The following is a 16,214-nucleotide window of genomic DNA, read 5'->3' as shown; positions in this document are numbered from 1 at the left end:
CTTTTGACAACTAAATCTACTCTGGGACAAATCTTCTGACCATTTCCCCTCCCAAAAATGTCTGGAAAGGACCAAAAACCCAGTACTCTAGCGGGAGCGACCTAATGAGTGTCCTCCTCCTAAATGCCGCCACGGGAAGTCCTCTACATTCCGACTCTCTTAATGGAACATTCGTCACATTTACACTCAGACCCTCTCAAATGAATAGTCACCTCAGCTATACGAAGATTCTCTTCAGAGAACATTCACCTCAGAATCAGACAGAACTGCTGAGGCCCTTCAGCCTATCAAACCTGCACTGACAAAAACATTTTCTAAATCTATCGGTCGGAGTGAGGACGGAGTGACGGCTGGGTAAGTAGTAAAGATTTAAATTGTTTGCGCAGACCCATAACAGCTGATTGCTGTTATCGTGTGGGGCGCAGTGGTTGCTGGCTGAGTGTTTTATTTTAACCTGTATTTAAATTGGGCGGTTCCTAAACCTGAGACAGTACACTTGTAGTGTCCCCCACCCTTCCACCTCCTCTAACCGAAGGGGTTGAGTGAATTTCAGGTAAGCTCTTTCTTTCTTTCTTTTTCTTGTTTTTATCCGCAAGTTATCTAGGGGGGATGGCAGGGAACATAGAACATAGAACATAGAACAGTACAGCACAGAACAGGCCCTTTGGCCCTCGATGTTGTGCCAAGCCTTGTCCGAAACCAAGATCAAGCTATAGAACATAGAACAGTACAGTTCTGTTTTGCTTGCGTGAAATAGGTAGACAAATCAGGACTATGTGCCGAACCTTTAACAGGACTGGCTCCATCTGGGTCCACTCACGGATCTGTGATGCCATGACAGGCAAGGTGTCCATAAAATTTAGGGTTGCGACCACCTCACCGGTCGTGGGGGTCGAAATGGGGCCGGTCGATAAAGGCAATCGGCTCAGTGCGTCGGCATTTGCTATCTGCGTACCTGGTTTGTGCTCCAGAGAATACTCGTATGCAGCAAGCAACAAAGTCCAGCGCTGGATCCGTGCGGAAGCAATGGGCGGTATTGGCTTATCCTCTCTGAAAAGTCCCAGCAGAGGCTTATGATCAGTCACGATAGTGAAATGGCGGCCATACACATACTGGTGGAAACGTTTCACCTCAAAAACCACTGCCAGGCCCTCCTTCTCGATCTGCGGGTACTTTTTCTCCGCTGCAGTCAAGGTGCGGGAGGCGAAAGCTATCGGTCGCTCGGCCCCGTTCTCCATCTTGTGGGGCAGGACGGCCCCAATACCATACGGGGATGCATCACATGTGACGAGCAAAGGCTTTCCAGGATCATAGTGGGTTAATAACCCAGACGACAACAATTGTTGCTTTACCCGCCGGAAAGCGGTTTCTTGTGGCTGACCACAAACCCAGGTGTGATTTTTCTTTAGCAGAAGGAGCAACGGGGCCAGCGTAGTTGCCAGATTGGGGAGGATATAGTTTACGAGGCCGAGAAAAGTACAATGTTCCTCCTGCAGAATGTTTGAGGTGAGGGACGCCGTCAGTGTCCCTGCTGATTTTCACCTGTGGGAAGTGCACCCATCTCCAGCTCCTCAGAAACCGCGTTAGGGAACTGGAGCTGGAGCTGGATGAACTTCGGATCATTCAGGAGGCAGATGTGGTTATAGATAGTAGCTTCAGGGATGTAGTTACTCCGAAGAATAAAGAGAGATGGGTGACGGTGAGAGGGGCTGGGAGGAAGCAGCCAGTACAGGGATTCCCTGTGGTTGTTCCCCTCAGTAACAAGTATACCGTTTTGGATACTGGTGGGGGGGTGGGGACGGGACTAAGTCACGGTGAACGGATCTCCAGCACTGAGGCCGTCCCTGTGGCTCAGAGGGGAAGGAGGGGGAGCAGGAGAGCAATGGTTATTGGGGACTCGATAGTTAGAGGGACAGATAGACGGTTCTGTGGCAGCGAAAGAGACTCACGGATGGTATGTTGCCTCCCGGGTGCCAGGGTCCGTGACGTCTCGGACCGTGTTTTCAGAATCCTTAAGGGGGAGGGGGAACAGTCACAAGTCGTGGTTCACATCGGTACCAACGATATAGGTAAGAGAAGGGACGGGGATTTAAAACAGGAATTTAAGGAGCTAGGGTGGAAGCTGAGAGCCAGGACAAACCATGTTGTCATCTCTGGTTTGCTGCCGGTGCCACGTGCTAGCGAGGTGAGGAACAGGGAGAGACGGCAGATAAACACGTGGCTGCAGGGATGGTGTAGGAGGGAGGGTTTCAGGTACGTGGATAATTCGAGCACATTCTGGGGAAGGTGGGACCTGTGCAGACAGGACGGTTTGCACCTGAACCAGAGGGGCACCAATATCCTGGGAGGGAAATTTGCTACGGCTCTTCGGGGGGGGGGGGTTTAAACTAATTTGTCAGGGGCCTGGAAAACGAGCTGTGTTCCAGAAGCCAGTGTTGAGAGTAGTGAGGTACTGAGGAGGGTATCAAGGTCGCAGGAGTGTACCGGCAGACAGAAAGGTGGGTTGAAGTGTGTCTACTTTAATGCAAGGAGCATCCGGAATAAGGCAGGTGAACTTGGAGCGTGGATTAGTACCTGGGACTACGATGTTGTGGGCATTACGGAGACCTGGTTAGAACAGGGACAGGAGTGATTGTTGGAAGTTCCGGGGTATAGATGTTTCAGTAAGAGTAGGGAAGGCGGTAAAAGAGGTGGAGGAGTTGAATTGTGAAACGGCTAGTTTAACGGCTGCGGAAAGGCAGTTCGAGGGGGATCTGCCGACTGAGGTAATATGGGCCGAAGTTAGAAATAGGAAAGGAGCGGTCAGGTTATAAGGAGTTTTCGATAGGCCCCCAAATAGTAATAGAGATGTGGAGGAAGAAATTGCAAAACAGATTATAGATAGGGGTGGAGGTCTCAGGGTAGTTGTCATGGGTGACTTTAACTTTCCAAATATTGGGCGAGATTCTCCGACTCCCCACCAGGTCGGAAAATTGCCGGGGGCTGGCGTGAATCCCGCCCCCGCCGGTTGCCAAATTCTCTGGCACCGGATATTCGGCAGGGGCGGGAATCGCGCCGCACTGGTTGGTGGGCCCCCCCCGCGATTCTCCGGCCCGGATGGGCCAAAGTCCCGCTGCTAAAATGCCTGTCCCACCGGCGTAGATTAAATCACCTACCTTACCGGCGGGACAAGGCGGCGCGGGCGGGCTCCGGGGTCCTGGGGGGGGCGCGGGGCGATCTGGCCCCGGGGGGTGCCCCCACGGTGGCCTGGCCCGCGATCGGGGCCCACCGATCCGCGGGCGGGCCTGTGCCGTGGGGGCACTCTTTTCCTTCCGCCTTCGCCACGGTCTCCACCATGGCGGAGGAGGAAGAGACTCCCTCCACTGCCCATGCGCGGGAAACTGTCAGCGGCCGCTAACGCTCCTGCGCATGCGCTGCCCGGAGATGTCATTTCCACACCAGCTGGCGGGGCAACAAAGGCCGTTTCCGCCAGCTGGCGGGGCGGAAATTCCTCCGGCGTCGGCCTAGCCCCTCAATGTTGGGGCTCAGCCCCCAAAGATGCGGAGGATTCCGCACCTTTGGGGCAGCGCGATGCCCGGCTGATTTGCGCATTTTTGGGCGCCAGTCGGTGGACATCGCGCCGATACCGGAGAATTTTGCCCCTCGATTGGAACCTCTATAGGTCGAACAGTTCGGATGGGGCAGTTTTTGTCCAGAGTGTGCAGGAGGGTTTCCTGACACAATATGTGGATAGGACGACAAGAGGTGGGGCCACATTGGATTTGGTACTGGGTAATGAACCGGGCCAAGTGTTAGATTTGTTTGTGGGAGAGCACTTTGGAGATAGTGACCACAATTCGGTGTCTTTCACTATTGCAATGGAGAGGGAAGGGCCATACAGCAGGGCAAGGTTTATAATTGGGGGAGGGGTAATTATGATGCGATTAGGCAAGAATTAGGGAGCATAAGATGGGAACAGAAACTGTCAGGGAAAGGCACAAATGAAAAGTGGAGCTTGTTTAAGGAACAAATACTGCGTGTCCTTGATAGGCATGTCCCTGTCAGGCAGGGAGGAAATGGACGTGTGAGGGAACCATGGTTCACAAAAGAGGTTGAATGTCTTGTCAAGAGGAAAAAGGAAGCGTATTTAAGGATGAGAAAACAAGGTTCAGTTGGGTCGCTTGAGGGTTACAAGGTAGCAAGGAATGAGCTAAAAAAACGGGCTTAGGAGAGCGAGGAGGGGGCATGAGAAGTCCTTGGCGGGTCAGATCAAAGAAAACCCCAAGGCTTTTTACTCTTACGTGAGAAATAAAAGAATGACCAGGGTGAGGTTAGGGCCGGTCAAATACAGTAGTGGGAACTTGTGCATGGAGTCAGAAGAGATAGGAGAGGCGTTGAATGAATACTTTTCTTCAGTGTTCACCAAGGAGAGGGGCCATGTTTTTGAGGATGAGAGTGTGATACAGGCGGGTAGCCTGGAGGAGGTAGATATTCGAAGGAAGGATGTATTAGCAATTTTGAAAAACCTTCGGGTCGACAAGTCCCCAGGGCCAGATGGGATATATTCCAGGATTCTTTGGGAGGCAAGGGGTGAGATTGCACAGCCTGTGGCTTTGAACTTTGGGCCCTCACTGTCCACGGGGATAGTGCCAAAGGATTGGAGAGTGGTGAATGTTGTTCCTCTGTTCAAGAAAGGGAATAGCAATGACCCTGGTAATTATAGACCGGTTAGTCTTACTTCGGTGGTCGGTAAGTTAATGGAAAAGGTCCTGAAGGATAGGATTTATGACCATTTGGAAAGATGCAGCTTAATCCGGGATAGTCAACACAGATTCGTGAAGGGTAGGTCTTACCTCACAAATTTGATTGAATTCTTTGAGGAGGTAATTAAGTGTGTAGATGAAGGTAGAGCAGTTGATGTCATATACATGGATTTTAGTAAGGTGTTTGATAAGGTTCCCCATGGTTGGCTCATGAAGAAAGTAAGGAGGTGTGGGATAGAGGGAAAATTGGCCAATTTGATAAGTAACTGGCTATCACACAGAAGACAGAGGGTGGTGGTGGATGGAAAATTTTCAGGCTGGGGACTTCCGGGTGCGGCTATGCAGAGCTAGGTCGCATATTCGGCAGCTCCTGCTTGGAACGGACTTTTGGGCTCTTTTACAGGGCCCCCACGGCATTTGTTTGACATTTCCCGGTGTGGGAAGAAGACTGCAGCATTCCCCTGACGGTGTCCCCCAGGAATGTTATGTCTTTTGGCTACCAGACCGGGCAGAAACAGTGAAGGATTTGGCTTGAGCTGCAGGGATAGACAAAGGCCTCTTCCAGCATGCAGGCGGGGGAAGGGCAAGCTTAAAGCTGCAATCTGACTTGACTCTATCAAAGGTGAATTCTAGCAGCAGAGGGAACAACTGTGAAAAGATCTACCAAGGCCATTGAAGAAGCAGGGACGAGGCTTCTGGTGGCGGCCATGGAGGAGTAGGTCGCGCATTCGGCAGCTCCCGTCTGGAGCAGACTCTCAGACCTTTTTCAGGAGTTTCCACAGACTTTATGGGGCAGACTGGTGAAGCAAACACTGCCAACTTCTATGAAACGGACCAGAAGTGTAACGGCCAAAGGGGCGGCACTGGAGCAACGGGAGAAGCGAGGGAAAGAAAACAAAATGGCGGCGGCCAGGGACAAAGGGGAGCTGCAGGAGTTCATCAAGCGCTGCTTCGAGGAGCAGCGCAAGGAGATGCGCAAAGAGATGTTGGCGCCTATGCTTTCGGCAATTGAAGGACTCGGGATCACGCAGAAGGCCCACGAAGCTAAGATCCAGGAGGTACAGAAAAGAGTCAGTCAGAACGAGGACGAGCTCGTGGGCCTGGCGGTGAGAGTGGAGCAGAACGAGGCGCTACACAAGAGGTGGGCGGGAAGACTCGAAGACCTGGAGAACAGGTCGAGGAGAAAGAATCTGCGAATCCTGTGTCTCCCTGAGGGAGTGGAGGGGGCTGATGCCGGGGCATACGCGAGCACGATGCTCGAGGCGATGATGGGCACGAAGGCCCCTTCGAGGCCGCTGGAGTTGGACGGAGCACATCGGGTGCTGGCGAGGAGGCCCCGGGCAAATGAGCCACCAAGGGCGATGGTGGTGAGGTTCCACCGGTTCACGGACAGAGAGTGGGTCCTGAGATGGGCCAAGAAGGAGCGGAGCAGTAAGTGGGACAATGCAGAGATCCGAATATACCCGGACTGGAGCACGGAGGTTGCAAAGCGGAGAGCGGGTTTCAACCGGGCCAAAGCGGTGTTGTACCGGAAAGAAGTGAAATTCGGAATGCTGCAGCCAGCGTGACTGTGGGTCACATACAAGGGCCAACACTATTACTTTGAAACGCCTGAAGAGGCATGGACCTTTGTACAAGCCGAAAAGTTGGACTCTAACTGAGGGTTTGTGAGGGTAGGGGGGATGTTTGAGGTTTAATGTGTGATGGTTGTTGTATATAGGGGGTCAATCACGTGCAGGAAATGTTACATGGGCTGGGGGAGAGAGACAAGGCCGCGACAGGAGCTGCGCCCGCGGGAAGAAAGGCGGGAAGGGGAACGAAGGAATGCATATGGATTGGGAGACTCCCACGCGGGAGGTCAATGGGACGGCGGGGGAAGCCGGGGTCAGCAGGCGTCAGCTGACTTACGGGAGTGACATGGGGGGAGCAAAAAAGCTAGACAGGGGTCTAGCGGGGGGGGGGGAGGGGAGGGGGAAAGGGGGGGTGGGGAAAAGGGTTGCTGCTGCACTGGCCGAAAGAGAATGGGACACAGAAGAGGTGGTCGGGACGGGGATCCACCCTCTGGGGGACTGGAGGGTGAGGGAGGCGTGGACACGGGACTGGCCCAGAAAAGGAGATGGCTAGTCGGCGGGGCGTGGGGGGGGGGTGAGAGCCCCTCCAATCCGGCTGATAACGTGGAATGTGAGGGGCCTGAATGGGCCGGTGAAGAGGGCCCGAGTGTTCGCGCACTTAAAGGGACTGAAGGCGGACGTGGCCATGCTCCAAGAGACTCACCTGAAGGTGGCAGACCAGGTCAGGTTAAGAAAGGGATGGGTAGGACAGGTATTCCACTCGGGACTGGACGCGAAGAATAGAAGGGTGGCAATATTAGTGGGAAAGCGGGTGTCATTTGAGGCCAAGACTATTGTAGCGGACAATGGCGGGCGATTCGTAATGGTGAGCGGTAGGCTGCAAGGGACGTGGGTGGTGTTGGTAAACGTATACGCCCCGAACTGGGATGATGCAGGATTCATGAAGCGCATGTTGGGGCGCATTCCGGACCTGGAGATAGGAGGCCTGATAATGGGAGGGGACTTCAATACAGTGTTGGATCCAGCACTGGACCGCTCCAAATCAAGGACTGGAAAGAGGCCAGCGGCAGCCAAGGTACTTAGGGGGTTTATGGATCAGATGGGGGGAGTGGACCCATGGCGGTTTGCAAGGCCGCAGGTCAGGGAATTTTCTTTCTTCTCCCATGTACACAAAGCCTACTCCCGGATAGATTTCTTTGTTCTGGGTAGGGCGCTCATCCCGAGGGTGGAGGGGATGGAGTATTCGGCTATAGCCGTTTCGGACCATGCCCCAAACTGGGTGGAACTGGAGCTGGGAGAGGAGAGGGACCAAAGTCCATTGTGGCGGCTGGATGTGGGACTGCTGGCGGACGAGGTGGTGTGTGGGAAGGTGAGGGGGTGTATCGAAAGGTACTTGGAGGCCAACGACAACAGGGAGGTGCGGGTGGGGGTGGTATGGGAGGCGTTGAAGGTGGTGATCGGGGAGAGCTAATTTCCATTAGGGCTCATAGGGAGAAGACAGAGGGTATGGAAAGGGAGAGGTTAGTGGGGGAGATTTTGAGAGTGGACAGGAGATACGCAGAGGCCCCGGAGGAAAGATTACTTGGGGAAAGACGACGGCTCCAGACGGAGTTTGACCTGTTGACCACAGGGAAGGCGGAGGCACAGTGGAGGAAAGTGCAGGGGGCGACCTACGAGTATGGGGAAAAGGCTAGTCGGATGCTGGCACACCAGCTCCGTAAAAGGATGGCAGCGAGGGAAATAGGGGGAGTCAAAGATGGAAGGGGAGCCACGGTTCGGAGCGCAACGAAAATAAACGAGGTATTCAAGGCCTTTTATGAAGAGCTGTACAGATCCCACCCCCAGCGGGGGAAGAGGGGAGGAGACGATTCCTAGATCAGCTGAGATTCCCGAGGGTGGAGGAGCAAGAGGTGGCTAGTTTGGGGGCACCAATTGGGTTGGAGGAGCTGAGCAAGGGTTTGGGGAGCATGAGGCGGGGAAGGCCCCGGGACCGGACGGATTCCCGGTGGAGTTCTACAGGAAGTACGCAGACCTGTTGGCCCCGCTACTGGTGAGGACCTTTAATGAGGCAAGAGAGGAGGGGACCCTGCCCCTGACAATGTCGGAAGCGGCAATTTCTTTGATCCTAAAGCGGGACAAGGACCCACTGCAATGTGGATCGTACAGGCCGATCTCGCTCCTCAATGTGGATGCTAAGTTGCTGGCAAAAGTGCTGGCCACGAGGATCGAGGACTGTGTCCTGGGGGTAATCCACGAGGACCAGACGGGATTTGTAAAGGGCAGGCAACTAAACACCAATGTGCGGCGGCTCTTAAACGTGATAATGATGCCATCGGAGGAGGGAGAGGCAGAGATAGTGGCAGCTATGGACGCGGAGAAGGCCTTTGACCGAGTAGAGTGGGAGTACCTCTGGGAGGTGCTGTGTAGGTTTGGGTTCGGGGTAGGGTTTATCAATTGGGTTAAGCTCCTTTACAGAGCCCCGATGGCGAGTGTAGTGACGAACCGGCGGAGGTCAGAGTATTTTCGACTGTACCGAGGGACAAGGCAGGGGTGCCCCCTGTCCCCCCTGTTGTTCGCATTGGCGATCGAACCATTGGCCATGTCATTGAGGGAGTCTAATAAATGGAGGGGGGTGGTCCGAGGGGGAGAAGAGCATCGGGTGTCGCTATATGCGGATGACCTGTTGCTGTACGTGGCGGATCCAAAGGAGGGGATGGTGGAGGTCACGCAGACTCTGAGGGAGTTTGGGGAGTTCTCGGGCCATAAGCTCAATGTAGGGAAGAGTGAGCTCTTTGTATTACAGGCGGGGGACCAAGAAAGAGGGATAGGGGACCTACCGCTGAGGAGGGCGGAGGGGAGCTTTCGGTATCTGGGGATCCAGATAGCCAGGAGTTGGGGGACCCTACATAAACTGAATCTGACGAGGTTGGTGGAGCAAATGGAGGAGGATTTCAAAAGATGGGACATGTTACCGCTCTCGCTGGCGGGTAGAGTGCAGTCGGTCAAAATGGTGGTCCTTCCGAGGTTTCTGTTTGTGTTTCAGTGCCTTCCCATCGTGATCACTAAGGCATTTTTTAAGAGAGTAGGCAGGAGTATTATGGGGTTTGTGTGAGCGAATAAGACCCCGAGAGTAAGGAGAGGGTTCCTGGAATGCAGTAGGGACCGAGGAGGGTTGGCGCTGCCAAACCTGGGGAGCTACTACTGGGCAGCAAATGTGGCGATGATCCGCAAGTGGGTTATGGAGGGAGAGGGGACGGCATGGAAGAGGATGGAGATGGCGTCCTGTAAAGGAACGAGCCTGGGGGCGTTGGTGACGGCACCGCTGCCGCTCTCGCCGACAAAGTATGCCACGAGCCCGGTGGTGGCGGCAACGCTAAGGATCTGGGGCCAGTGGAGACGGCACCGAGGTGCAATGGGAGCATCGGTGTGGTCCCCGATCAGGGGTAACCACCGGTTTGTCCCGGGGAAGATGGACGGGGGGGTTCCAGAGCTGGCATCGGGCGGGGATTGGAAGAATGGGGGACCTGTTCATTGACGGGACGTTTGCGAGCCTAGGGGCACTGGAGGAGAAATTCGAGTTACCCTCGGGAAATGCCTTTAGATATATGCAGGTGAGGGCTTTTGTGAGGTGACAGGTGAGGGAATTCCCGTTGCTCCCGGCACAAGAAGTTCAAGATAGGGTGATCTCGGGTGTATGGGTCGGGGAGGGCAAGGTGTCGGAAATACACCAGGAGTTGAAAGAAGAGGGGGAAGCGCTGGTAGAAGAGTTGAAGGGTAAATGGGAGGAGGAGCTGGGGGAGGAGATCGAGGAAGGTCTGTGGGCTGATGCCCTAGGTAGGGTTAATTCCTCCTCCTCATGTGCCAGGCTCAAATTGATACAATTTAAGGTGGTCCACAGAGCGCACTTGACGGGGGCGAGGTTGAGTAGGTTCTTTGGGGTAGAGGACAGATGTGGAAGGTGCTCAGGGAGCCCGGCGAACCATGTCCATATGTTTTGGTCATGCCCGGCACTGGAGGGGTTCTGGAGAGGAGTGGCGGGAGCAATATCTCAGGTGGTGAAAGTCCGGGTCAAGCCAAGCTGGGGGCTAGCAATATTTGGAGTAGTGGACGAACCGGGAGTGCAGGAGGCGAAAGAGGCCGGCATTCTGGCCCTTGCGTCCCTAGTAGCCCGGCGAAGGATCTTGCTAATGCGGAAGGAGGCGAAGCCCCCCAGCCTGGAGGCCTGGATAAACGATATGGCTGGGTTCATAAAGTTGGAGAGGATTAAGTTCGCCTTGAGAGGGTCTGCGCAGGGGTTCTACAGGCGGTGGCAACCGTTCCTAGACTATCTCGCGGAGCGTTAGAGGAAGGTCGGTCAGCAGCAGCAGCAACCTTGGGGGGGGGGGGAGGTGGAGGGGACGTCCTGGGGGGGGGGGGGGGGGTAAAGGGGGGACTGCCTGGGAGGGTGGATGAGCAAGAGATAACATGAAGGGTTGGGGAAACTGGCACGTACGGGTGAGGGCCAGTGTACAAAGCTGTGTAAATATATCATTTTTCCATGTATATATCTTGCTCTGCGCGATTTCTCGGTTTTTTTTGTTACGAGGGGGGGGGATTATTGTTTGTAAGGGAGAAAAATTGTGTTAAAAAAACTTTAATAAATATATTTTTTTTAAAAAGAACATTTTCAGACTGGAGACCAGTTACCAGCGGTGTACCACAGGGATCAGTGCTGGGTCCTCTGCTATTTGTGATTTTTATCAATGACTTGGAGGAGGAGGCTGAAGGGTGGGTCAGTAAATTTGCTGATGACACCAAGATTGGTGGAGTAGTGGATGAGGTGGAGGGCTGCTGTAGGCTGCAAAGAGACATTGATAGGATGCAGAGCTGGGCCGAAAAATGGCAGATGGCGTTTATCCCTGATAAGTGCAAGGTGATTCATTTTGGTAGGAAAAATTTGAATGCGGATTGCAGGGTCAACGGCAGGGTTCTGAGGAATGTGGAGGAACAGAGAGATCTTGGGGTTCATGTCCACAGATCTCTGAAGGTTGCTACCCAAGTGGACAGAGCCGTGAAGAAGGCTTATAGTGTGTTAGCGTTTATTAACAGAGGGCTTGAGTTTAAGAGCCGCGGGGTTATGCTGCAACTCACGTTTGGTATGTTGCCTCCCAGGTGCAAGGGTACGTGATGTCTCGGATCGTGTTTTCCGGGTCCTTAGGGGGGAGGGGGAGCAGCCCCAAGTCGTGGTCCACATTGGCACCAACGACATAGGTAGGAAAGGGGACAAGGATGTCAGGCAGGCTTTCAGGGAGCTAGGATGGAAGCTCAGAACTAGAACAAACAGAGTTGTTATCTCTGGGTTGTTGCCCGTGCCACGTGATAGTGAGATGAGGAATAGGGAGAGAGAGCATTTAAACACGTGGCTACAGGGATGGTGCAGGCGGGAGGGTTTCAGATTTTTGGATAACTGGGGCTCTTTCTGGGGAAGGTGAGACCTCTACAGACAGGATGGTCTACATCTGAACCTGAGGGGCACAAATATCCTGGGGGGGAGATTTGTTAGTGCTCTTTGGGGGGGTTTAAACTAATGCAGCAGGGGCATGGGAACCTGGATTGTAGTTTTAGGGTAAGGGAGAATGAGAGTATAGAGGTCAGGAGCACAGATTTGACGTCGCAGGAGGGGGCCAGCGTTCAGGTAGGTGGTTTGAAGTGTGTCTACTTCAATGCCAGGAGTATACGAAACAAGGTAGGGGAACTGGCAGCGTGGGTTGGTACCTGGGACTTCGATGTTGTGGCCATTTCGGAGACATGGATAGAGCAGGGACAGGAATGGATGTTGCAGGTTCCGGGGTTTAGGTGTTTTAGTAAGCTCAGAGAAGGAGGCAAAAGAGGGGGAGGTGTGGCGCTGCTAGTCAAGAGCAGTATTACGGTGGCGGAGAGGATGCTAGATGGGGACTCTTCTTCCGAGGTAGTATGGGCTGAAGTTAGAAACAGGAAAGGAGAGGTCACCCTGTTGGGAGTTTTTTATAGGCCTCCTAATAGTTCTAGGGATGTAGAGGAAAGGATGGCGAAGATGATTCTGGATATGAGCGAAAGTAACAGGGTAGTTATTATGGGAGACTTTAACTTTCCAAATATTGACTGGAAAATATATAGTTCGAGTACAATAGATGGGTCGTTTTTTGTACAGTGTGTGCAGGAGGGTTTCCTGACACAGTTTGTTGACAGGCCAACAAGAGGCGAGGCCACATTGGATTTGGTTTTGGGTAATGAACCAGGCCAGGTGTTGGATTTGGAGGTAGGAGAGCACTTTGGGGACAGTGACCACAATTCGGTGACGTTTACGTTAATGATGGAAAGGGATAAGTATACACCGCAGGGCAAGAGTTATAGCTGGGGGAAGGGCAATTATGATGCCATTAGACGTGACTTGGGGGGGATAAGGTGGAGAAGTAGGCTGCAAGTGTTGGGCACACTGGATAAGTGGGGCTTGTTCAAGGATCAGCTACTGCGTGTTCTTGATAAGTATGTACCGGTCAGACAGGGAGGAAGGCGTCGAGCGAGGGAACCGTGGTTTACCAAGGAAGTGGAATCTCTTGTTAAGAGGAAGAAGAAGGTCTATGTGAAGATGAAGTGTGAAGTTTCGGTTGGGGCGATGGATAGTTACAAGGTAGCGAGGAAGGATCTAAAGAGAGAGCTAAGACGAGCAAGGAGGGGACATGAGAAGTATTTGGCAGGAAGGATCAAGGAAAACCCAAAAGCTTTCTATAGGTATGTCAGGAATAAGCGAATGACTAGGGAAAGAGTAGGACCAGTCAAGGACAGGGATGGGAAATTGTGTGTGGAGTCTGAAGAGATAGGCGAGATACTAAATGAATATTTTTCGTCAGTATTCACTCAGGAAAAAGATAATGTTGTGGAGGAGAATGCTGAGCCCCAGGCTAATAGAATAGATGGCATTGAGGTACGTAGGGAAGAGGTGTTGGCAATTCTGGACAGGCTGAAAATAGATAAGTCCCCGGGACCTGATGGGATTTATCCTAGGATTCTATGGGAGGCCAGGGAAGAGATTGCTGGACCTTTGGCTTTGATTTTTATGTCATCATTGGCTACAGGAATAGTGCCAGAGGACTGGAGGACAGCAAATGTGGTCCCTTTGTTCAAAAAGGGGAGCAGAGACAACCCCGGCAACTATAGACCGGTGAGCCTCACGTCTGTAGTGGGTAAAGTCTTGGAGGGGATTATAAGGGACAAGATTTATAATCATCTAGATAGGAATAATATGATCAGGGATAGTCAGCATGGCTTTGTGAAGGGTAGGTCATGCCTCACAAACCTTATTGAGTTCTTTGAGAAGGTGACTGAACAGGTAGACGAGGGTAGAGCAGTTGATGTGGTGTATATGGATTTCAGCAAAGCATTTGATAAGGTTCCCCACGGTAGGCTATTGCAGAAAATACGGAGGCTGGGGATTGAGGGTGATTTAGAGATGTGGATCAGAAATTGGCTAGCTGAAAGAAGACAGAGGGTGGTGGTTGATGGGAAATGTTCAGAATGGAGTACAGTCACAAGTGGAGTACCACAAGGATCTGTTCTGGGGCCGTTGCTGTTTGTCATTTTTATCAATGACCTAGAGGAAGGCGCAGAAGGGTGGGTGAGTAAATTTGCAGACGATACTAAAGTCGGTGGTGTTGTCGATAGTGTGGAAGGATGTAGCAGGTTACAGAGGGATATAGATAAGCTGCAGAGCTGGGCTGAGAGGTGGCAAATGGAGTTTAATGTAGAGAAGTGTGAGGTGATTCACTTTGGAAGGAATAACAGGAATGCGGAATATTTGGCTAATGGTAAAGTTCTTGAAAGTGTGGATGAGCAGAGGGATCTAGGTGTCCATGTACATAGATCCCTGAAAGTTGCCACCCAGGTTGATAGGGTTGTGAAGAAGGCCTATGGAGTGTTGGCCTTTATTGGTAGAGGGATTGAGTTCCGGAGTTGGGAGGTCATGTTGCAGCTGTACAGAACTCTGGTCCGGCCGCATTTGGAGTATTGCGTACAGTTCTGGTCACCGCATTATAGGAAGGACGTGGAGGCTTTGGAGCGGGTGCAGAGGAGATTTACCAGGATGTTGCCTGGTATGGAGGGAAAATCTTATGAGGAAAGGCTGACGGACTTGAGGATGTTTTCGTTGGAGAGAAGAAGGTTAAGAGGAGACTTAATAGAGGCATACAAAATGATCAGGGGGTTGGATAGGGTGGACAGTGAGAGCCTTCTCCCGCGGATGGATATGGCTGGCACGAGGGGACATAACTTTAAACTGAGGGGTAATAGATATAGGACAGAGGTCAGAGGTAGGTTCTTTACGCAAAGAGTAGTGAGGCCGTGGAATTCCCTACCTGCTACAGTAGTGAACTCGCCAACATTGAGGGCATTTAAAAGTTTATTGGATAAACATATGGATGATAATGGTATAGTGTAGGTTAGATGGCTTTTGTTTCGGTGCAACATCGTGGGCCGAAGGGCCTGTACTGCGCTGTATTGTTCTATGTTCTATGTTCTATGTTCCATGTTCTACACATAGATCGATCTACACTCAGAAAATATTCACCTCATCTGCACACCGACTATGTTCAGAAACATTTACCACGTTTAGACATGACTCTTCAGGGAACATTCCACACATCTGTATCTATATTTCGCACTATGCCAGGTTAGGATTTCTTTGTTTCAATGTTTGTTCAACGTTGAGCAGGGAATGGTTTAATCAAACTCATCTCAGTACTGACTATCCGGTGGAAACAGTTATGTGGTGAATTCTGTGATTCTGCTGGAGGTCCTGCTGCAATACTAGGACAGGGGGCTTACTTTCATTGTTTGAGCTCCTGTAAGAAAAAGCTGTGCAGATTAAACCATTTTTTACCTATTAGAGTGACCCACATGGAGAGAGCTGTGCCGTAAACACTGAAATACTGCAGAATGTCGTAGCGCATGATACATAAAACCGTCAGGCCAGGCCCTTCACAAGCGTGAAAAAACTGGAAGAGAAAGAAACAAAGTTTTAACAGATCGCACATGTTAAATAAATGGGATGAACTAGCTAAAATTCTTAGGGGAGAACGGGTGATTTTCACACAATGAAATGAGATTTTCGGAAGAAGCAGGGAGTGTAGTGACAATTTGCTTGTCTCACCATCACTCTTTGATTTGGTGCCGGAGGGCAGCAGTGGGATATTGATGCCACACGGCGGATGATGATAGCCGGTCTCCAGCTCTTTATTAACTCACAACTTGACTGGTAACTAAAGGTTGTTAAAAATATCCTCACCGTTATGAAAAACATTGTGAAGAAGTAGACCATAGCTTCCATGTGGAATCTCCGCTTGGCTGCGATGGTGATGGTAGGGAGGAATATCAGGCTGCTGAATGTGGGAAGGAGAAGTTTGGCAATCGCAGCTCCCATCTAAACATCCCAGTACAAACAAGAGTTAAAAACAAGTAGAGATCAGGAAATGGACTCAGATCTGGAGCTGAAACGGGTTGAAACGTACCGTATCCTCTTGGTTGTTGAATGTTGTAAAACAGCTGCTGACAGAGGACTTTAAAGTTTAAAAGTCCAACATCCAGCCGGTTCCAACACGTCAGCGGAGACCAACAGCTGCAGATTCTCCAGGCCAATTGGGAAATGGACCAGAGAATGAGGGGCTCATTTACAGTAAACATCAAAACATTTGCTGTTGTTTCGAATCCAGTCGAGCAACTGCTGCAGCCTCGTGCTAATTTGGCTCCTAATGTGACAGATTTTAAGAATATCAGAATGATGCAGCAAAGGAGGCCATTTGTCATATGTCTGTGATAGTTCTTCGGTAGAACAATCCAATTAATCCAGCTCCCCCTGCAATTTACCCAGACCCCTGGAATTTACCCAAAC

The 16,214-nt window shown here is 51.8% G+C and overlaps 1 protein-coding gene across 1 annotated transcript in view; it reads right to left on the bottom strand.

The window, feature by feature from the left end:
• mymk (myomaker, myoblast fusion factor) overlaps positions 1-15,880 on the bottom strand; it is a 92,809-nt gene extending 76,929 nt beyond the window's left edge. The window contains exons 1-3 of the mRNA XM_072488962.1: positions 15,835-15,880; positions 15,612-15,746; positions 15,207-15,321 (exon numbers count right to left, since the gene is read on the bottom strand). Coding sequence (XP_072345063.1) covers positions 15,207-15,321; positions 15,612-15,746 — 250 coding nt within the window. The 5' untranslated portion in view covers positions 15,835-15,880. The remainder of the gene's footprint in view (positions 1-15,206; positions 15,322-15,611; positions 15,747-15,834) is intronic.
• Positions 15,881-16,214: the final 334 nt, after the last annotated feature.

Source organism: Scyliorhinus torazame, chromosome 22 (assembly GCF_047496885.1).
Source record: "Scyliorhinus torazame isolate Kashiwa2021f chromosome 22, sScyTor2.1, whole genome shotgun sequence".
NCBI lineage: Eukaryota > Metazoa > Chordata > Chondrichthyes > Carcharhiniformes > Scyliorhinidae > Scyliorhinus > Scyliorhinus torazame.
The sequence above is the reverse complement of the archived record's forward strand: the minus strand, read 5'-3'. Positions and strand labels throughout refer to the sequence as shown.